General features: G+C 42.2%; 1 protein-coding gene across 1 annotated transcript in view; it reads left to right on the top strand.

The window, feature by feature from the left end:
* The first annotated feature begins 10,454 nt into the window (after positions 1–10,454).
* LOC106600588 (kelch-like protein 24) overlaps positions 10,455–22,500 on the top strand; it is a 59,151-nt gene continuing 47,105 nt past the window's right edge. Inside the window, exons 1-4 of the mRNA XM_014192066.3 lie at positions 10,455–10,714; positions 14,869–14,972; positions 15,416–16,260; positions 18,675–18,859. Of these exons, the coding sequence (XP_014047541.1) occupies positions 14,898–14,972; positions 15,416–16,260; positions 18,675–18,859 (1,105 nt within the window). The 5' untranslated portion in view covers positions 10,455–10,714; positions 14,869–14,897. The remainder of the gene's footprint in view (positions 10,715–14,868; positions 14,973–15,415; positions 16,261–18,674; positions 18,860–22,500) is intronic.

The following is a 22,500-nucleotide window of genomic DNA, read 5'->3' on the forward strand; positions in this document are numbered from 1 at the left end:
ACACAGTCATCCACAAGGGGAAAAAGACGTTTCGACACATCTTGGTGCAGAATCTGACTCAAGCTGATATTACGATATCTCGTCACATTCAATCAGTAAACCTGTTTGACTATTCTTTTCATGATTTCGAGCCTGCAGTCTCTGTGATTGAGCAACTTCCCTCCTCCTTGGAGTCATGTGATACTGTCGCTAAGATTAACTTATCTTGTGCTTCAGACACTTCCGCAAGCACCGCGGCCATCTCACCGCGGAATAAAAGCATCAATGTGCAGAGTGGACTCTGCTTCCGAAGATACATTTTCCATTTTGAAAGGGACTGAAACCCCTTTCTATGACACTAACGGAATCAGTCCCTCACTGACCCGATGACTCCCACTGGTGAAACACTGTGCGACATCACAGAAAGATATCCTCATCTCAGTTCGCAGGTACTGGAACGGTTGCCACATGCGGATGCTGTGTTGACTGGCAGGCCACGACAGCCACAGTTCTTTGAAGCACAAACACAAAGAGATTTGGTTGAAATATCACAGCCAATCTACTAACAACGCGACTGCTGACAACTTGTACAAAGGATCCAACCTTTTCGTTTGTGCCTTGGACACCAACACCACCCGAGGCCGGTGGGGGGGTTGAGACTTCGTGCAACACTGTACGAGGCCACCCGATAAGGAAACAAATCAAGTTGTAAACTTCCCCATGAGAACAGATAGGAGCGGACAAGCCCCTTGACGGGGATAACCTTAGAATACATCTGAGATATCACTGACTTGTACCACACTGGTTGTAAAAGAAGTCCAGTGGATTTCCACCTCCAAAAACAAATGGTAACAATATTTCCTTGCCATGTGTAGTCTCAACTACAATTAATCTAGTAAAATGCTCTTTTCATGTGTTCCGGTAGGATAACATTTCAGAATAAATCTGAAGGATAGCTGGTCCCCTTGGGTACCAGTACCACTGCCAGCAACAGGCAGTCCAGCCACAATCAGTAAGAAGGTTGATGACCTCACAATTTGAATTACCATTGATAACAGCGACAGAGGTAGTAGTCACTCAGATTGCAAAACATGGAAGGGAGTCTCCAAAAACACACTTCTGATGGTTAACACACATGCCACTAATAAATAGAACCGTCCATTCAGGAGGAAAGTTATTAGAAGTCATGAACCATGATCACACCTCGTATGACTGGTTCAGTGTGTATACAGTACTTCTGTCGTGAGGTTAGCTCCTCCGTGGATAACATAGCTATGGAAAAGAATCCTTCATACCTATCACCACTACAATGGTGTAAGACACATTGACGTGTAGTAAAACTTCCCTTAACATATGTCTTGAGGTCGATATCGATTCTTACTGACACACGGTCAGTGACACGGAAATTATCTGATGAAGTCAGACTCATTCTGAACAGGTTTCAGTCTACCAAGGTAAACCACAAGAGGGGGACCGCTACAATGATCCACAAACCAGGACATCCCGTGTTCATTCTTAAGGTGGGTTGCAACTAGCAGAATCCTTCCAAGGTTGAACCCACCAGAGGGAGACTGTCATGATACACGTGAGGATCCAAGGGCTCAGATCAGCTTGGCAATGGTTGTCAATAGCCAGGCCCTCTCTCAACCACGGAAGAGGAGGGGGGGCTGGGCCGGTTTCTGACACCTCACAACCGGTCGTAAATTAAACTGGAGACAACTACAGTTGAAATTGGAAGTTTACATACACCTTAGTCAAATACATTTAAACTCAGTTTTTCACAATTCCTGACATTTAATCCTAGTAAAAATTCCCTGTCTTAGGTCAGTTTGGATCACCACTTTATTTTAAGAATGTGAAATATCAGAATAATAGTAGAGAGAATGATTTATTTCAGCTATATTTCTTTCATCACATTCACAGTGGGTCAGAAGTGTACATACACTCAATTAGTATTTGGTATGTGGCAGATCAGGGGGTTTGGTCAAGACGTTTACACAGGTCAGACACGGACAGAGTAGGATTAGCTCGGTTTCAAGGGTGTTTATTTAAAAAAGAAAGAAAAAAAGAAAAGGATAGGTCTCCCCCATGAGACTCTCTCCGGGATACCGTCTTCTGGGCTCCGGGTTTTGCTGTATCCTGTCGGGATCAAAACTGCACTCGCTCCTGTTACCTCTGTAGCCGTCTTGAAAATAAGGGAGAGCCGCACACTCTAGGAGCTCAGATGCAAAAATGTAATGTCCACGTTTCGACAGCCTGGATACCCTGATGAAGACAGCTTGGCTGTCGAAACGTTGGATATTACATTTTTGCATCTGAGCTCCTAGAGTGTGCGGCTCTCCCTTATTTTCAAGTATTCTACTCCGCTAGCCAGCACCTCACCTTAATAGGTGTGCGTTTCTTTTTCTTCCCCCCCTCTCCCTGTGTGCTGCCCTTCTGGCAGCTTTATGGGCCTTGCACAGCTGGTGAGCAATCAGCCCTTTGTTACTCACCAACTCCCAATCAGCCCCAATTAGTCCTGGCCGGAGAACCCGTCAAGATCTGGCACGTCCAGCAGATGGAGCCATCGCCTCGTGATGTATACACCATCTGTCACCAGGCCTCGACGAGTCTCCCCCTGGTGGCTGACCTGCTGTACGCCACAGGTAGCGTTGCCTTTAAATTGTTTAACTTGAGTCAAACGTTTCAGGTAGCCTTCCACAAGCTTCCCACAATAAGTTGGGTGAATTTTGGCCCATTCCTCTGACAGAGCTGGTGTAACTGAGTCAGGTTTGTAGGCCTCCTTGCTCGCACACGCTTTTTCAGTTCTGCCCACAAGTTTTCTATAGGATTGAGGTCAGGGCTTTGTGATGGCCACTCCAATACCTTGACTTTGTTGTCCTTAGGCCATTTTGCCACAACTTTGGAAGTATGCTTGGGGTCATTGTCCATTTGGAAGACCCATTTGCGACCAAGTTTTAACTTCCTGACTGATGTCTTGAGATGTTGCTTCAATATATCCACATACTTTTCTTCCCTAATGATTCCATCTATTTTGTGAAGTGCACTAGTCCCTCCTGCAGCAAAACACCCCTACAACATGATGCTGCCACCCCCGTGCTTCACGGTTGGGATGGTGTTCTTTGGCTTGCAAGCCTCCCCTTTTTCCTCCAAACATAACGATGGTCATTATGACCAAACAGTTCTATTTTTGTTTCATCAGACCAGTGGACATTTCTCCAAAAGGTACGATCTTTGTCCCCATGTGCAGTTCCAAACCGTAGTCTGGCTTTTTTGTTATGGCGGTTTTGGAGCAGTGGCTTCTTCCTTGCTGAGTGGCCTTTCAGGTTATGTTGATATAGGACTCGTTTCACTGTGGATATAGATACTTTTGTACCTATTTCCTCCAGCATCTTCACAAGGTCCTTTGCTGTTGTTCTGGGATTGATTTGCACTTTTCACACCAAAGTATGTTAATCTCTAGGAGACAGAACGCGTCTCCTTCCTGAGCGGTATGATGGCTGCGTGGTCCCATTGTGTTTATACTTGTGTACTATTGTTTGTACAGATGAACATGGTACCTTCAGGCGTTTGGAAATTGCTCCCAAGGATGAACCAGACTTGTGGAGGTCTACCATTTTTTCGTTAGGTCTTTCTTTTGATTTTCCCATGACGTCAAGCAAAGAGGCACTGAGTTTGAAGGTAGGCCTTGAAATTCATCCACAGGTACACCTCCAATTGACTCAGATGATGAATATGAATAGAGTTCCAGACACTTGTAGAATCTATGACAAGACACATTGAAGCTGTTCTGGTGGCTCATGGGGGCTTGTATATATTCATCCACTCAAAAAACTGCCAAAAGTTAATTGAATTTCCAATGTGTTATCACTATACTTTCAACCTAAAAGCGCAATTAAATGTCATTGTAAAAACAATGTACTGCTTGGATAGTTCCATCTGAGCCACTGGCTTAATCCCGTTCTCTAACCTGTATTTTTGGTTGAGTCGGAGTCTTGAATTCAACATATAATTTGTTAACTTGTTGACAAGTTAATAGGCTATTTATTGTATTTCAAAAGTGATATTGGATTGTGTTTGGTTGTCAACGCAACCAAATATCAATATTTGAAGGAGGTTTATCTTCTGCTTGGGTAGTTCCATCTCTACCAGTGGCTTAGTCTGGCTTTAATTCCAGTTTGTCTAAAAATGTATAATTGATATGTTGGATTCCATCTCCATCTCAACCAAAAATCTAACTTAAAGAATAGGACTAAATCAAATCAAACTTTAAATGCACTTTTTAAATAACATTTGATTTAGTCCTATTCTTTAACTTTGATTTTTGGTAAAGATGGAGACGTGAATCCAACATAAATTATTGCTTCAGAAGAGGAGGATGAGGCTCCCTCCCAGAATGAATTGACATTGATCTGGTTTGGCAGTCAGGGAGACTAAAGGGTAACTGTAGATAGATATACTCTAGTAGGAGGTGCTGCCCAGCCTATTGTTTTTTTCTGATAGTGGCTATAACGTTGAAGACCTGACGTTGTTTTAAAGGTACAAATGCAACATATTTAATACAATGTTTGTCTATGTTGAAATTTGGTGACCATGATTACATAATCCTGAGGTTTGAAATTTCACCCTCTAAAGTTGACTTATTTCAAAATCCAATGTATTTTCGATGCAGATTCCACATCACAATACATTGACTAATTATGTTGAAACAATGATGAAACCTACATTTTCTGATATAGCTTTTTATTTTGTAGAAAGATAAGCTGGAAATGGTGATGGTCTCATTGATTTAACAAACGAAAAGATATATCTAAGTTTAGCTTTAAGGGAACCATAAAATCGATGGATATTTCTGGTTGCTCATCAAAGTTGGCCGGCTAAATCATTGACTCTGCTTTGTATTATGTCCCTTAGATAGTCAACAACATCTGGAATCCACATCCGTTGCAGGATGTTAAAGTTACAGTGCCACAGATAATTTTTAAGTAACTACCTACTTATCTACTGTATCAACCATCATGTCAGTCTAAACTAAAAGCAAAATGTTTTTTGTTTGAAAATCATTTAATCAAGAATGCATGTGCATTGAATATCCACTAGAGGGTAATGGTGTTTCAAAACAGGCTTTCGACTTATGATGACACATTGCATCGACCGATAGGGACAAAACATTGAAAATGGGCCAGAGACCCAAAAACAGAAGTGATTCAGAGAAGTGAGGAAGTAGCTCTCTAAGTATAGCTCTCCTTATCCGAGTAGGATTGTACAACATAATAATGCAGCTATGAAATTATGCCACGATCCATTTAACCCCTCCCCTTGTCCCCTGTAGAAAGCTGCTGCTGCAGCAGCATGTTTTGCACCATTCTACCCAAATGCCCCATATTGGGTTACACCTGAAAAACATACCCTTTGTTTACACCATGTCTGAAAGTTACAAGCATCTTCATTGCTTTTATGTAGATTTACAATTATACACACAGTACCAGTCAAAAGTTTAGACTCTTACTCATGTTTCTTTATCTTTATTTTTACTATTTAATACATTGGAGAATACTGGTGAAGTCATCAAAACTATGAAATAATACATATGGAATCATGTTGTAACCAAAAAAGTGTTAACCTGTCTGGGCTAGGGGGCAGTATTTTCACGGCCGGATGAAAAACGTACCCAATTTAAACAGGTTACTACTCTGGCCCAGAAACTAGAATATGCATATTATTAGTAGATTTGGATAGAAAACACTCTGAAGTTTCTAAAACTGTTTGAATGGTGTCTGTGAGTATAACAGAACTCATATGGCAGGCAAAAGCCTGAGAAAATTCCAAGCAGGAAGTGGAAAGTCTGAGAATTGTAGTTCTTCTTTTGATTCTCTATCGAAGCTACAGTGTCTGTGGCGGACGTTGCACTTCCTTGAGCATTTTCCTGTCACTGGGCAGATAATAGGAGCTCAGTTACTGAGTGGTCTGCCTGGCAACAAAGGGATTGGATATGCGCAGTCACGCGAGCACGCCGTTCCTTCTTTTTCTTCTTGAATGAATATGCTATTGTCCGGTTGGAATATTATCTAAATTTTACGTAAAAAATACCATAAAGATTGATTTTAAACAGCGTTTGACATGCTTCTAAGTACGGTAATGGAACATTTTGACTTTTCGTCTCTCGTTCCGCGCTCGCGCGTTATGCCTTTGGATAAGTGATGCACGAACAAAACAGAGGTATTTGGACATAAATATGGATTATTTCGAACAAAAACACAATTTATTGTGGAAGTAGCAGTCCTGGGAGTGCATTCTGATGAAGATCAGCAAAGGCAAGAGAATATATCTAATACTAATTCGGAGTTTAGGTTGCCAAACTTGGCGGGTGTCTGAATAGCTCATCGTGATGGCTGAGCTATGTACTCAGAATATTGAAAAATGTGCTTTCTCCGTAAAGCTATTTTAAAATCTGACACAGCGGTTGCATCCAGGGGTAGTCTATCTATAATTCTTCAAATAATTGTTATATATTTTGTCAATGTTTATGATGAGTATTTTTGTAAATTGATGTGCACATTCACCGGACGTTTTGGTGGGAATACATTTTCGGAACATCACGCGCCAATGTAAAATGCTGTTTTTGGATATAAATATGAACTTTATCGAACAAAACATACATGTATTGTGTAACATAATGTCCTAGGTGTGTCATCTGATGAAGATCGTCAAAGGTTAGTGCTTCATTTAGTTGTGTTTTGGGTTTTATTGACACATGTCCTTGCTTGGAAAATGGCTGTGTGATAATTTTTGTCTATATACTCTCCTAACATAATCTAATGTTTTGCTTTCTCTGTAAAGCCTTTTTGAAATCGGACAATGTGGTTACATCAAGGAGAAGTGTATATTTAAAATGGTGTAAAATAGTTGTATGTTTGAGAAAGTTCAATTATGACATTTTATTGTTTTTGAATTTTCCGCCCTGATATTGCACTGGCTGTGTCCGCAGGTGGGACGCTAGCCCATAGAAGTTAAACAAATCAAAATATATTTTATAATTGAGATTCTTCAAAATAGCAACTCTGCATTGATGACAGCTGTGTACACTCTTCGCATTCTCTCAACCAGCTTCACCCGGAATGCTTTTACAACAGTCTTGAAGGAGTTCCCATGTATGCTGAGCCCTTGTTGACTGCTTTTCCTTCACTCTGCGGTCCAACTCATCCCAAACCATCTCAATTGGGTTGAGGTCGGGTGATTGTAGAGGCCAGGTCATCTGATGTAGCACTCCATCACTCTCCTTCTTGGTCAAATAGCCCGTACACAGCCTGGAGGTGTGTTTTGGGTCAATGTCCTGTTGAAAAACAAATGATAGTCCCACTAAGCGCAAACCAGATGGGATGGCGTATACTGCAGAATACTGTGGTAGCCATGCTGGTTAAGTGTGCCTAGAATTCTAAATAAATCACAGACAGTGTCACCAGCAAAGCACCCCCACACCATCGCACCTCCTCCTCCATGCTTCACGGTGGGAACCAAACATGCCGGGATCATCAGTTCACCTACTCTGCGTCTCACAAAGACACGTCGGTTGGAATCAAAAATCACGAATTTGGACTCATCAGACCAAAGGATAGATTTCCACCAGCCTAACGTCCATTGCTCGTGTTTCTTGGCCCAAGCAAGTTTCTTCTTCTTATTGGTGTTTAGTATAGGTTTCTTTGCAGCAATTCGACCATGAAGGCCTGATTCATGCAGTCTCCTCTGAACAGTTGATGTTGAGATGCGTCTGTTACTTGAACTCTGTGAAGCATTTATTTTGGCTGCAATTTCTGAGGCTGGTAACTCTAATGAACTTATCCTCTGCAGCAGAAGTAACTCTGGGTCTTCCTTTACTGTGGCGGTCCTCATGAGAGCCAGTTTCATCATAGAGATTCATGGTTTTTGCGACTACATTTGAAGAAACATTCAAAGTTCTTGAAATGTTTCGCATTTACTGACCTTCATGTTTTAAAGTAATGATGAACTGTTGTTTCTCTAACCTTATTTTTAGCTGTTCTTGCCATAATATGGACTTGTTTTTTTTTTACCAAATAGGGTTATCTTCTGTATACCACCCCTACCTTTTCACAACACAACTGATTGGCTCAAATGCATTAAGAAGGAAAGAAATTACACACATGAACTTTTATCAAGGCACACCTGTTAATTGAAATGCATTCCAGGTGACTACCTCATGAAGCTGGTTAAGAGAATGCCAAGAGTGTGCAAAGCTGTCATCAAGGCAAAGGGTGGCTACTTTGAAGAATATCAAATATCAAATACACTGCTCAAAAAAATAAAGGGAACACTAAAATAACACATCCTAGATCTGAATTAATGAAATAATCTTATTAAATACTTTGTTGTTTACATAGTTGAATGTGCTGACAACAAAATCACACAAAAATAATCAATGGAAATCCAATTTATCAACCCATGGAAGTCTGGATTTGGAGTCACACTCAAAATTGAAGTGGAAAACCACACTACAGGCTGATCCAACTTTGTAATGTCCTTAAAACAAGTCAAAATGAGGCTCAGTAGTGTGTGTGGCCTCCACGTGCCTGTATGACCTCCCTACAATGCCTGGGCATGCTCCTGATGAGGTGGCAGATGGTCTCCTGAGGGATCTCCTCCCAGACCTGGACTAAAGCATCCGCCAACTCCTGGACAGTCTGTGGTGCAATGTGACGTTGGTGGATGGAGCGAGACATGATGTCCCAGATGTGCTCAATTGGATTCAGGTCTGGGGAACGGGCGGGCCAGTCCATAGCATCAATGCCTTCCTCTTGCAGGAACTGCTGACACACTCCAGCCACATGAGGTCTAGCATTGTCTTGCATTAGGAGGAACCCAGGGCCAACCGCACCAGCATATGGTCTCACAAGGGGTCTGAGGATCTCATCTCGGTACCTAATGGCAGTCAGGCTACCTCTGGCGAGCACATGGAGGGCTGTGCGGCCCCCCAAAGAAATGCCACCCCACACCATGACTGACCCACCGCCAAACCGGTCATGCTGGAGGATGTTGCAGGCAGCAGAACGTTCTCCACGGCGTCTCCAGACTCTGTCACGTCTGTCACGTGCTCAGTGTGAACCTGCTTTCATCTGTGAAGAGCACAGGGCGCCAGTGGCGAATTTGCCAATCTTGGTGTTCTCTGGCAAATGCCAAACGTCCTGCACGGTGTTGGGCTGTAAGCACAACCCCCACCTGTGGACGTCGGGCCCTCATACCACCCTCATGGAGTCTGTTTCTGACCGTTTGAGCAGACACATGCACATTTGTGGCCTGCTGGAGGTCATTTTGCAGGGCTCTGGCAGTGCTCCTCCTTGCACAAAGGCGGAGGTAGCGGTCCTTCTGCTTGGTTGTTTCCCTCCTACGGCCTCCTCCACGTCTCCTGATGTACTGGCCTGTCTCCTGGTAGCGCCTCCATGCTCTGGACACTACGCTGACAGACACAGCAAACCTTCTTGCCACAGCTCGCATTGATGTGCCATCCTGGATGAGCTGCACTACCTGAGCCACTTGTGTGGGTTGTAGACTCCGTCTCATGCTACCACTAGAGTGGTACCACCGCCAGCATTCAAAAGTGACCAAAACATCAGCCAGGAAGCATAGGAACTGAGAAGTGGTCTGTGGTCACCACCTGCAGAACCACTCCTTTATTGGGGCTGTCTTGCTAACTGCCTATAATTTCCACCTGTTGTCTATTCCATTTGCACAACAGCATGTGAAATGTATTGTCAATCAGTGTTGCTTCCTAAGTGGACAGTTTGATTTCACAGAAGTGTGATTGACTTGGAGTTACATTGTGCTGTTTAAGTGTTCCCTTTATTTTTTTGAGCAGTATATATTTTGATTTGTTTAACACTTTTTGGGTTACTACATGATTCCATATGTGTTATTTCATAGTTTTGACGTCTTCATTATTATTCTACAATGTAGAAAATAGTAAAACAATTAATTTAAAAAATACTACAAAAATAGTTGAAGGAATAGGTTGTGTCCTAACTTTTGACTGGTACTGTATATAAAATAAAATGTATATGATAGGATATAACACAACTATGTTATTGACCAGAGTTGGAATGTATATAAAGTAAATGGTTGTTTTCCATCCAATTAAAATTTAAAACTCTGTCACCATTCAACAATAAGGAAAGTTACTGAAGTACATCTGATTTATACTTTACTAGTCTCCCAACTCATGCGCATACGTGACTCAATGAATAATCATTAGGCCTAGATTACTATTAGGCAATATCCTGTACATTATTAGTCAATCGGTGTTGACAACAAAGTTTCAAGAGTTTTTCTGAAAAGGTGGACAACGTCAGGGAAGTGTTTGCAAACAAAGGCCAGCCACGTGGAGGACAAAGGTACTTTGGGAAGTGCTGTTTCTGATTCCACAACTGAAATACACTACCCATAAGCACCAATAATTCTAGCTAACTAGGTCGGCATATTCCGAGGATGTGACATATATCTCGGTGTGATGTTTACACTTTGTTACAGTTCTTTGTCTCTGGGAGCATAATAAATCATGATGTCTGGGGCATAGATACATATATTTTTGTATAAAGAAACATTGCCATCATACAATTTTTGGATCAAGAATTTTCGGATCAACATTTTCAGAACTTTATTTGTTATTTCTTGTTTTTTTCAGCACTCGGAATAGCCGAGGCGGCTCATACGAAAACTCCAGGATAAAGTAAGGTCTTTAGTCCTAACGTACTGTAAAAATAGTATGTAATACTTTATGTGTATTTCAATACGCTCTTGTATTCAATTGTGGCACTGGTTAGTCGTATCCTGTTTAAGTGAATTTAGTGTGCCTTTGTTGAGCTAAGCATATTTAAGCACCGTTCAAGGTTGACGAGAAGAGGTCATCGACAATAAAAACAAAAGCTACCAGATAGGCTAATGTATAATTGATGAGATTATAATGCCTACCTTAAAGAGAACTCACGGGTTTTGAACTTTTTTGCAGTTGTTATTGTCTATATGCCTACATGCATTTTATTCAAAACATTTTGACATTCATCGTCCACCTATTGCTGCATCAATATTGACATTTAATCATTATAATGGTCGATTCCACGTTGCATAATATGTCAATCCTGATCAGAATTTCATCTGCTCAAAGATTTTGTGATTTGTTTGTTTATTGTGCGTAATTATACCTAGGCTATATGACCATTCCCAATTTAAAATTCACCTATAAACGAATCTCTCAAAAAAGACACATGACAAGATAGACATTTGGTCACTCTGGCTAGATAAGTGATTGCTGCACAGAACACTTTGTTGGTGTCTTTATGGCCAGGGCTGGGCTTTTTTTGCTTGGGGGGGGGGCTCAGTAAGGCTCTCAATGTATTATTGAGATTCAGAATAATAGAATTCACCATCGATATTTGGTTGTGCATCAGCAGTTTTTCCTTATGTCAGTCACTGACAGCCACTCAATTAGACATTTCAGCTAACAATTTTTAGATTAGTAGTTAGTCCAGCCAGCAATCAATCTAAACTTGTAGTAATCATGGCCAAATATGGACTGGGCACCCAAGGCACATGCCCAGGGTCCCTGTCATTCTCACTCAGATATTATATTAACATGGCATAAGTCATGGCAAAATGTGTAGAATTTCATGAAATTAGCTTTAAAACTGAAAAAAATGTATCTTCTCAGCATGGCAAAATGTGTAGAATTGCAGGAAATGTACTTTAAAACTCATGTTTCTCTCTGCCGTCAAGAGGGGGTCCACTAAAATGTTTTGTTGCGAGGTGCCCCCCCCCCCCCACCAAATCCCGCTTAGGGCCCCCAAAAGGCTAGGGCCACTGGCAAAACATGACCTTTGTGTTGCTTGATTAGAAGGAGGTGCTACGGACAGGGATAAGCACACGCAAACAGGTTCCGCTTGTGCGTCTGGCTGTGTGTGCCAGGTTAAATATAGCCTGGAGGGAGAATGCCCTAATTTATCAGTAAAGCCAGACGCATTCGCTTTATTAACTACCTCTGTCCAGTACTTGCACATGGAGGGATGGGCACATGCTGGTGCCTCCAAGACAATGCAAGCAAATGTCAACTTCTTTATCTTTACGAGAAAGCAGTTGTTATGAAGGATTCCATTTTTAGAAGAAATAAACATGGTTTGAAATAGTCAGCATAGGATAGCCCACACCTGTGTGTGTGCGTGCTTCACTTTTACCATCTTACCAAAGTCAGAAACCATTAGACAAAATCTGTGAGTTAATGAACAGACATGTTATACTTTATACCTGTTTAATATCCCTCACCCTTGCCCCTCTATGGAGGTGAACAAAAGATACTCCAGAAGAGGAGGACGAGGCTCCCTCCTGGAATGGATTGACATTGATCTGGTTTGGCAGTCAGTCTTTCTGTTAGGCCCACGCAGTTAGATGATCACCGTTGAAAAGACTGTAGGCTCGGTTTTAACTGGCTTCGCAGATAGCTCACTGTTAAAAACATGATGACGTGATGCCTGTCTTTCCTTCACCTGGTTTCTTTCACAACAAACGTGATTGACATTTGGGGTGGCCCCGCTACCGTTGCACAACAATCTCTCTCACTCTATAGTCTCTGTGATTATGGCCTTTTCAACTGTTGCAGTACAGAGCCAGAGGAAGGGTTTAGGAGATATTTGAAAACGGCTCAAATTTCTATACCCGTCCATTTTCCAACGGGGCTATACATTTGGGTGAGGTATTTTTCTCGCCTGAGTAGCCTCGTTTCGCTGCCAAAAATAAAATGAAACCATCTTGTATTAAGCGAAATAACAACACAATGTCAAATTCTGGTAGCCTAGTCAAATAATTAACATCCGATCAAATTAACCGTTACTCTCTCGCGGGAATTCCACTAATGGTCCCTATGTAGCCAAACGTAGCTGCTGCTCATGTTGGTATCTGTACTGATGGCGCAAAAGCCATGACAGGGAGACATAGTGGAGTGGTACCGCACGTGCAAGCAGTTGCTCCCGACGCCACTTGGGTACACTGCAGCATCCACTGAGAGGCACTTGCTGTCAAGTGAATGCCTAACAGCTTGAAAGATGTTTTGGACACTACCTTAAAAATGGTTAACTTTGTTAAAGCAAGGTCCCTGAACTCTCGTGTATTTTCTGCACTATGCAATGATATGGGCAGCGACCATGTAACGCTTTTACAACGTACAGAAATGCACTGGTTATCAAGGGGCAAAGTATTGACACTTTTTTTGAATTGAGAGACGAGCTTAAAGTTTTCTTTACTGACCATAATGTTCACTCGTCTGGCCGCTTGCATGATGACAAGTTTCTCACATGACTGGCCTATCTGGGTGATGTTTTTTCTCACCTGAATGATCTGAATCTAGGATTACAGGGACTCTCCGCAACTATATTCAATGTGCGAGACAAAATTGAGTCTATGATTAAGAAGTTGGAGCTCTTCTCTCTCTGCATTAATAAGGACAACACACAGGTCTTTCCATCACTGTATGATTTTTTGTGTGCAAATGAACTCAAGCTTACGGACAATGTCAAATGTGATATAGCGAAGCACCTGAGTGAGTTGGGTGCGCAATTACGCAGGTACTTTACTGAAACGGATGACACAAACAACTGGATTCCTTATCCCGATATCTGAACAAGAGAGCCTCATCGAAATTGCAACAAGCGGTTCTGTGAAAATGTAATTTAATCAGAAGCCACTGCCAGATTTCTGGATTGGGCTGCGCTCAGAGTATCCTGCTTTGGCAAATCGTGCTGTTAAGACACTGATGCCCTTTGCAACCACGTACCTATGTGAGAGTGGATTCTCGGCCCTCACTAAATACAGGCACAGTGTGGAAAATGATTTAAGACTGAGACTCTCTCCAATTACAACCCAACATTGCAGAGTTATTTTATTTTTATTTTCTTTTGTCATTTTAGCAGACGCTCTTATCCAGAGCGATTTACAGTAGTGAATGCACACATTTCATACATTTTTTTTCTTCCCTGAAGAAAAAAGTTATGTGCATCCTTTCAAGCACACCCTTCTCATTAACCTGTGGTGAGTTATTCACCATTTTCGAAGAACAAATAAGGTTTTATATGTAAGATGGTTAAATAAAGAGCAAATTATTGATTATTATTATATTATTATTTGTGCCCTGGTCCTATAAGAGCTCTTTGTCACTTCTTATGAGCCGGGTTGTGACAAAAACTCACACTCATTCTTATGTTTAAGAAATCTATTGTATAGTGTGTGTGGCAGGCTTACAATGATAGCAAAAAACAACATTTGAGAGTGCGCTGACCCTGGTGCTAGAGGGGGTACGCAACTGGAGGTTGAATGTTTGAAGGGGTTCGGGACTATAGAAAGTTTGAGAACCACTGCTCTACTGTGATGCAAGATACTGTATCTCTACCCTGAAGGCTTTGGAATTGTTAGTACAAATCGTTCTCTTCTCACTGAAGCGCAAAGTAGGTTGTTTCCCTTATGACTTCTTTATATCTACTGCCTCTGGTGTGTACTTGTTTTCTCCAATTCATCACAGCAACAATGGTTCAAGTTAAGTTTAAATTCATGTAGCTTGTATAACTTGATTTATACTTATATATTGTACGATTTGATCTAGAGTTACACAGGCTTAAAACACGCCTATAACACATGTATAATCAGATCTACAGTTCTATAGGGTATAACGCAAAACATATAAGCTGATTTACACTTATATAGACTTATAACATTCTCTCTCTCTCTCTATAATGTATCGGGTATAATCTGATTTAAACATTCAGGCCTATAAAACGTGTAAATAGTAACTTGATCCACACATATATTTACCCCTTAATAAATTATTTTCTGGCTTTCCTCCAGGTATCCAGTAGGTCTACAGAGCAGCAGCCATGGTGTTGATCCTGGGCAGACGGCTGAACAGGGAGGACTCTGGAACCCGGGACTCCCCCGCCGTCAAACGAAAGGTGCACACTAAACCCACTAATTTCATTAGAATTCAGAGTTCATCTTAGCTGTTTATTTTGTCCAAAAATTGAAACATGGAAATTATACTGTGGTGCATTTGTGATGATTTTAAATCCAATGTGTTTATCTTGTCTTGAAAAGCATTTAGAAGTGCAATGTGAAGCAATCATTCCCCAGTGGCAAATAAAAACACAATAAAACATAATAAAAACATAATTAAATATAATTAAAACATAATAAAACATAATAAAAACAAAACATAATAAAACATAATAAAAACAAAACAATAAAAACATAAACATAAAACATAATTGGCCGAGAAGCTAAACAAACAGTTACATTCCCCCTCCCCCACCCCCTTAGTTTACTAGCCAATGCAGGAACACCACTTTGGACCATAAAATCAAACTCATCATCATCATAATTTTTCTCCCTCCCCAAGGTGTTCGAGGTGGACTCCAAGACGCTGACTGGTAATGAAGTGCTGGACTTCTCCTCTGGCTCCTCCCACTCAGAGGCCATTTTGCAGGTGTTCAATGAGTTCCGCGACAGCCGCCTCTTCACCGACGTGGTCATCAGCGTGCAGGGCCGCGAGTTCCCCTGCCACCGCGCTGTGCTCTCTGCCTGCTCCTCCTACTTCCGCGCTATGTTCTGCAACGACCACCGTGAGTCACGCGAGATGCTGGTGGAGATCAATGGCATCCTGGCCGAGGCCATGGACTCCTTCCTCAGCTACGTCTACACGGGCCGCGCCAAGATCACAACCGACAACGTGCAGTTCCTATTCGAGACCTCCAGTCTCTTCCAGATCTCTACGCTGCGTGAAGCCTGCGCCAAGTTCCTAGAAGACCAACTAGACCCTTGCAACTGCTTGGGCATCCAGCGCTTCGCAGATGCCCACTCTCTGAAACAGCTAGCCAGCCGCTGCCGCTCGTACGCCCTGGCCAACTTCCCTGATGTGGCCCAACACGAGGAGTTCCTGGACCTGAGGAGGGACGAGCTGGAGGAGTACATCTGCAGTGACGAACTGGCCATCGGGAAGGAGGAGCTGGTGTTTGAGGCAGTGATGCGCTGGGTGTACCACAGTGTGGAGCCCCGGAGGCCCGTGCTTAAAGAACTGTTGCACCACGTCCGGCTGCCCCTGCTGCACCCCAACTACTTTGTCCAGACAGTGGAAGGAGATCAGATCATCCAGACCGCTCCAGAGTGCTACCAGCTCCTCCACGAGGCCCGGCGGTACCACGTACTGGGCAACGAGATGATGTCACCCAGAACCCGCCCACGCAGGTATAGTGCAGGGGATGCTGGGAGGTGTAGTTCAGAGGGATCCAACTTGGACACTCTTCTATTCAATTCAATACAACTTTATTTTCCCAGAAGGATAAATGAATATGGAACATCTTTTGGGATAGAATGTTCTGATACATCTAAGTAGGGCTAGTTACCTGTATTGTGTATGTTTCTCTGGAGTGGTGCTGTGTTGTGCATTCAAATCAAGTCACATTTTATTTGTGACATGAGCTGAATACAACATTACTCTGAAATGGTTACTTACAAGCCCTTTCCCAACAATGCAGAGTTAAAAACTACCACCAAAGAAAAGGAAATAGTATCACAATAAAATAACAATAACGAGGCTATATACAAGGAATACCGATACCAATGTCACTGTGCAGGGATACAAGGTAGTTGAGGTAATGGATGTCATATGTACATGTAGATAGGGGTAAAGTGACATTGTTCTTGCTCTGTGTAGTGTTTCTGTATTGTTGTTGTATTTCTCCACAGCGTCTAGTGTTTAGTTTATTTGTTATTTGGCATATATGCTGAAACAGGAAGTGTTGTGACTGTGTACGGTACAGTTCCAGATCTATCTTCTTCCTTGCCAGAGAGCTGGAAAGCAGATTATGGGTCATTTCTATTTCCTCTTGGCTTGTCACTTATCTGACACAATCATTTTACGGAGATGAACTTGGATCCTAAAGTATTAGAAATGTCTGTTTGCAAACGAAAACACCTGCCGTTTATCTTAGCTTTACTCTTAGTTCGGTCAAATAACCACCCACCTTTTCCTCTGTGAGGGAGAGAGAGATGAGACAGAGAGAAAGGTGAGGTAGAATGTCAGTGCCGCTGTTCACTGCTTTCTCCTCCACAGTAGATGGTTTGTTCATGAACTCATAACCCTTTGCTTGTGTGCCTCCAGTGTTATTGTGCAGACAGAGACTCATTTAGTTTGTTCTGTAGTCCTATTTTGAAATGAAAATGTGTCATGAGGTGGAAAACCATACACATTCCGGTTTGCTGACAGAATAAGAAGGTTGCAAGCATTCGTAGCCTGAACCAAATGTACGTTGGATCTTGTTTTAATAGCCGAAGTGAAGCAGTGTGTCACATACAGTCCTGTTTATTTTATTTGTGTACAATATACTGTAGATAGGTTCATGTGAGTGTGTGTGGCTCTGAGTTCATCCATGTCATTTTCAATTTCTCTTAAAAAGCAACCTAGATACATACAGTATCTGCTGTTTAGACGTCACTGGTTTAAACAGTGCTGTTCTCTTGTCTATGGAGTTGTTAAGGGTTAAGTATTATTTGACGCTGGGTGTCAGTTAGATAGCCGGGAGGTGACGTGTCTCTCTCAGGAGTATCGTGTCAGTATCCAGGCAGATCACAACAGACCAGACATAGAGCCTCCTGTATGTTTGTCTTTGTCTGTGTGTGTAGCCTCGGGGGCCCCTACTTTCAGCTCCTGCCAACAGATGCATGCCATCTCCACCCTCCAAACCCCAAAATGGTCCCCATGGGAAAGTCTGGGGGTCTGACTGCCCTCTATTGATCTCTCACATACATGTGTCTGACCTGAGCTAATCTTTACCAGTTCTGTGTCTAAACAGGTGGGGGATGTAGGAAAATATAGGCAAACGTACACAAAACACATTGTTAACTAGCATGTCATTGAGTTTGATTTAGAGTTAGCTTAGCATTTCATCCAGGTGGGGATATTTTGAAGTTTAATTAGGAAGAATAATGTTTCTTTGACAGTACCGTTGAGGTGAAGGGGATCATGCTATAGCTCTGGCATGCACTTTCCAAACAGGCCGATTGGGAAGCATTTGGATGTATTATTGAGGACATTGATATTCAGTGGAGTAGAGCCTTTAGTAGGTCAATTCTTTTCTTAAGAAGACTGTATTTTGCCAGGCAGACAAATACAATCATGTAAAGTATTACACATTACACGTTGTGAATTACCAATCTAAAGCTGTGCAGCATACTGCTTTCTCTCTTTCACTTTAGTCATGACATCAAAACTGACTGGCCTGTATTGTGGTGTTGCTGGATTGTGTCTTGTTGCTGTCTAATTTTTCCACTATTACCTGTATTGTGTATGTTCCTCTGGAGTGGTGCTGTATTGTTGCTCTGTGTTGTGTTTCTGTGTTGTTGTCTTATTTCTCCACAGCAACTAGTGTTTTGTTTATTTGTTATTTTGTTGTGTCTTGTCACTGTGCTGTTGTTTTATTACTGCCCCACCTCACCTGTATTGTGACCTTTTCTTCACCTCTCCTATTCTTGTTCTCTCTCTCTCTCTCTCTCTCTCTCTCTCTCTCTCTCTCTCTCTCTCTCTCTCTCTCTCTCTCTCTCTCTCTCTCTCTCTCTCTCTCTCTCTCTCTCTCTCTCTCTCTCTCTCTCACTCTCTGCAGGTCCACGGGCTTCTCAGAGGTGATCGTGGTGGTGGGGGGCTGTGAGAGGGTGGGGGGGTTCAACCTGCCTTACACAGAGTGTTACGACCCTGTGACAGGAGAGTGGAAGTCCCTGGCCAAGCTCCCAGAGTTCACCAAGTCAGAGTACGCCGTCTGTGCTCTCCGCAACGACATCCTGGTCTCAGGTGAGCTCCTCACCCTTGCTTGCCACCCTAAGGAGAGATAAACAAGGATTAGTCATGGAAGAATATCATATTGATTATTTTAAAAATGAATAGGTTATGTCATGACAGAGATCAGGAAGTACTCATGGGAGTCACCAATTCCAGTTGGTAAATTAGTATTAACCCTCTTTCATTGTTTAACTAGAAAGACCGGTTAAGTCTGTACCATATAACTGTCACTTAATCAGTTGTCTTGAAAATAAACGAGACGAGGAAAGGAACCACAACACTATTGGAGGAAAGGAGACTATAGCTCTATTAAGGCAATAACTCTATTAAAGCCTATTAAGACACAGCCTTAGAGTACCTCAGCTATGTCGTCCCTCACTGTGGAGTAAAGGAAAGGGAGTAATGTGATGGCCGTTTGCCACGTATTTGTTATGCCCCAGCCCGTTTGAAAAAGAGGAAAATGTAAGAGCAACATCTGGACACACTCTGCAGGCGTGGTGCCCAGGGAGGCCCTTATTGGCCAGCTCACGCATCTCTACCCATTGGCCAAGAGCCAGGGTCACATGGCTCTTTGCTCTTTATAGCTTTCGAGGATAAAGTTGCTTCTACAGTCTGATCTATGGTCAGTTTAAAATGTTTCCTCTAATGGTTGAGGTTAGGGTTTAGGGAAGGTTAGCTGATCCTAGATCTGTGTCAGTGGGCAACTTCTACCCAGAGTGTTTATAGCCTTTTGACAGGGCTGATTAATGCTGGGAGAAGTGTGCTGCCAAGTTTGGCACAAAATACCCTTTTTTAAAGCCTCACTGGACCCAAATTGAACAGGGCAGCGAGTAGAATGTCATCTACACTCCCTAATGAAAACAGCATGGGTTCTATTGTAATACCATACCTAAGGCTTTCGCTCTAATTAGCTGTAAACAAACATTTAAACATATATTTTGTCATGACAGCTAACACATTAGAGGAGTTGGCGGAAAACAGATCTGAAACTATAGGCTAATAAAGAACCATCATCACAGAAACATAGAAATCTATCCGACTTTGACAAAGGTTGTATTGGGTTTAATGTACATTGGGGGGTTTACATCATAGCATTGGTGCTAATTGGGATTGTTTTTGCTCAGAAATTAATTAGCCTCAGATAACAAACATGTTAAAAGTACAAATCTGCCAACTTACAGGGAGAAAAGAGACAAAGAAAGAAAAAAGAGAGAGAGAGGTTCACGGTCTGCCAAGAGGGAAAGAGTGCATTGTTTATGTCTTCTGCTCTACTTGTGCCAAGTCCTCACGTGTGTGCTATCAATCCCTCTCTCTCTCTCTTTTTCTTTCTCTCTCTCCCTCTGTCCCCTTCCCTCTCTGGCTCTCTCACACTCACCTTCTCTGGAGGGTGTCTTGCAGCAGTACAGCTGCATTAAAGCCCAGTCTGAAATAGGATCAGAATGAGATGGGAATGGAACCCTCCAGTCTGTCTGGACCGTTACTGTCTCTGACTGTGACCTTAACCCTGGACGTGACTGTCTTTCCCACACTGACCGCATAATTCAGCTCACAACACTCACTGTCAATGACCACAATATCTGACCAATAGTTTGTCTGTCAACTCTCCTCTAAGGGAATCCTGAGGTGAACTTTTATGTAATTGTCATGCATTAATGTCAATGGAAGATTTTAACCACATGACCACAATACTTGATCAACGGTTAATTTTATCGGACTCCTGAATGACATGTTTTGTATGATAGGAAGATGTATCAACTGTCGACAGTTAGCAACGTTAGCAATGACATGCGTGGAAGAACAGGAGAATGTTGCTCAGAATCAGCATCACTGGTGGCTTAGTTAAGAAATCACAATTTCTTGCCACATTTCTGAGAACGCATTCAAATAAATCACCTTTACGTTCTAACCCTAAACATGACCCTGGACATGACTGTCTTTCCCACAGTGACTGCATACTTGAGCTCACAACACTCACTGTCAATGATCAATATGACCAAATAGTTCACCTCTCCACTCACCATTGTGGGAATCCTAACTTGAACTGGTGTCAGTGGGACATTTGACCACGTTAACCAAACCAACCATGTTTTGTATTATAGGAATATAACATTTCTTAGCTGAATTTGGCTGTATTCTCCCTGATTATATGAATGTAAACTGTATCAAAAGTCGACAGTTAGCCACGTTTGTCTGAAGCTGCTTGGTCTGCTAGCATAGCTGCTATCAAGCTAGCTAGGCTTCCTTGACAGCTTGAACACAGCCCGCGATATGGTTAACCCTTGTGGCTGGGACCGCGGATTGTCCCGGGCTTGTGGCTGTTTAAATCCCTGCTGTTTTCCATCTGCCCTGCAACCTGTCCTGGCTTGAGCTGAATGGAGTACCAGCATTAGCCAGCATTGCTACCATGCCGTCAAAATCTAATGAAGAGGACAGTGTTTCTCTATCACAGGTGCGTGATTTTTAAATCAACAAAAATATGTCTAAAAGCAGTTGTCACAGCAACAGGAAAATAGATTCAAGAGCTTTATCCAAATAATAGTCGATTCAACTAACAAAAGACCTTAACAACAGTTTGTAGTTCTACCAGGAAGAGGTGGATGTCCTGAAAGAGGCTTGCAGCAAGATGACAACAAACTGTAAGTCTGCGAGAGATGACATCAGCAAAGTCTGTTAATCATTATTAACAATGACTGTGAAAACAGATGATCTATTCTAGAGGGACAGTCCAGATGGAATAACATTGTTGTGGATGGCATACCAGAGTCTCTACATGTGAACTGGACAGAGTCTGAGGCGAAATTGAGAGTCTGAGGCGAAATATTATCACAGAAAAGCTGCAGATGGATCATAGGAAGATTGAGGTGGAGCCACACCCACAGGACTGGAAAACCTGTAACCAGCCCAGGTGACAGACCCAGGCCAATAGGGGTCAAGTTCCTAAGGTTCAAGGATAAGATGGCTGCTCTGAAGAGAGCCAAGAACTTGAGAGGAACCAACATCTTCCTCAACAAGGACTACTCGGAAGCTGTGTGCCAAGGCAAAAATAACTTATCTCAGCCATGAAAGCTGCCAGAGACCGTGGGGATTTGCTACAGCAGGTTAATTGTCAACCCTCCCTCCCAACAATCTGGGAGAAGTGAGAGGGCTAAGTTTCCAGGTCAGTAGCTTAGGCCCACATCACACACACACACACACACACATACTGTGCACCAACTGACACTCACAAGTGCCTGATTGACTTACTTTATTAGCTTAACAAAGTTATTTTCATGCTTTTTTATTTATTCTTATATTATGTCTATCTCTGATAAGTTACCCAGGAAAGGGCTAAAAATAGCCCATATTAATATACTTAACCTTAGAAATAAGGTTAATGAAATCAATAACTTGCTAACAACAGATAACATTCATATACAGTTAAAGTCGGAAGTTTACATACACCTTAGCCAAATACATTTAAACTCAGTTTTTCACAATTCCTGACATTTAATCCAAGTAAAAAATCCCTGTCTTAGGTCAGTTAGGATCCCGACTTTATTTTAAAAATGTGAAATGTCAGAATAATAGTAGAGAGAATGATTTTATTTCAGCTTTTATTTCTTTCATCACATTCCCAGTGGGTCAGAAGTTTACATACACTCAATTAGTATTTG

This window comes from Salmo salar, chromosome 03 (genome assembly GCF_965601325.2).
Source record: "Salmo salar chromosome 03, fSalSal1, whole genome shotgun sequence".
NCBI classification, from domain to species: Eukaryota; Metazoa; Chordata; class Actinopteri; order Salmoniformes; family Salmonidae; genus Salmo; species Salmo salar.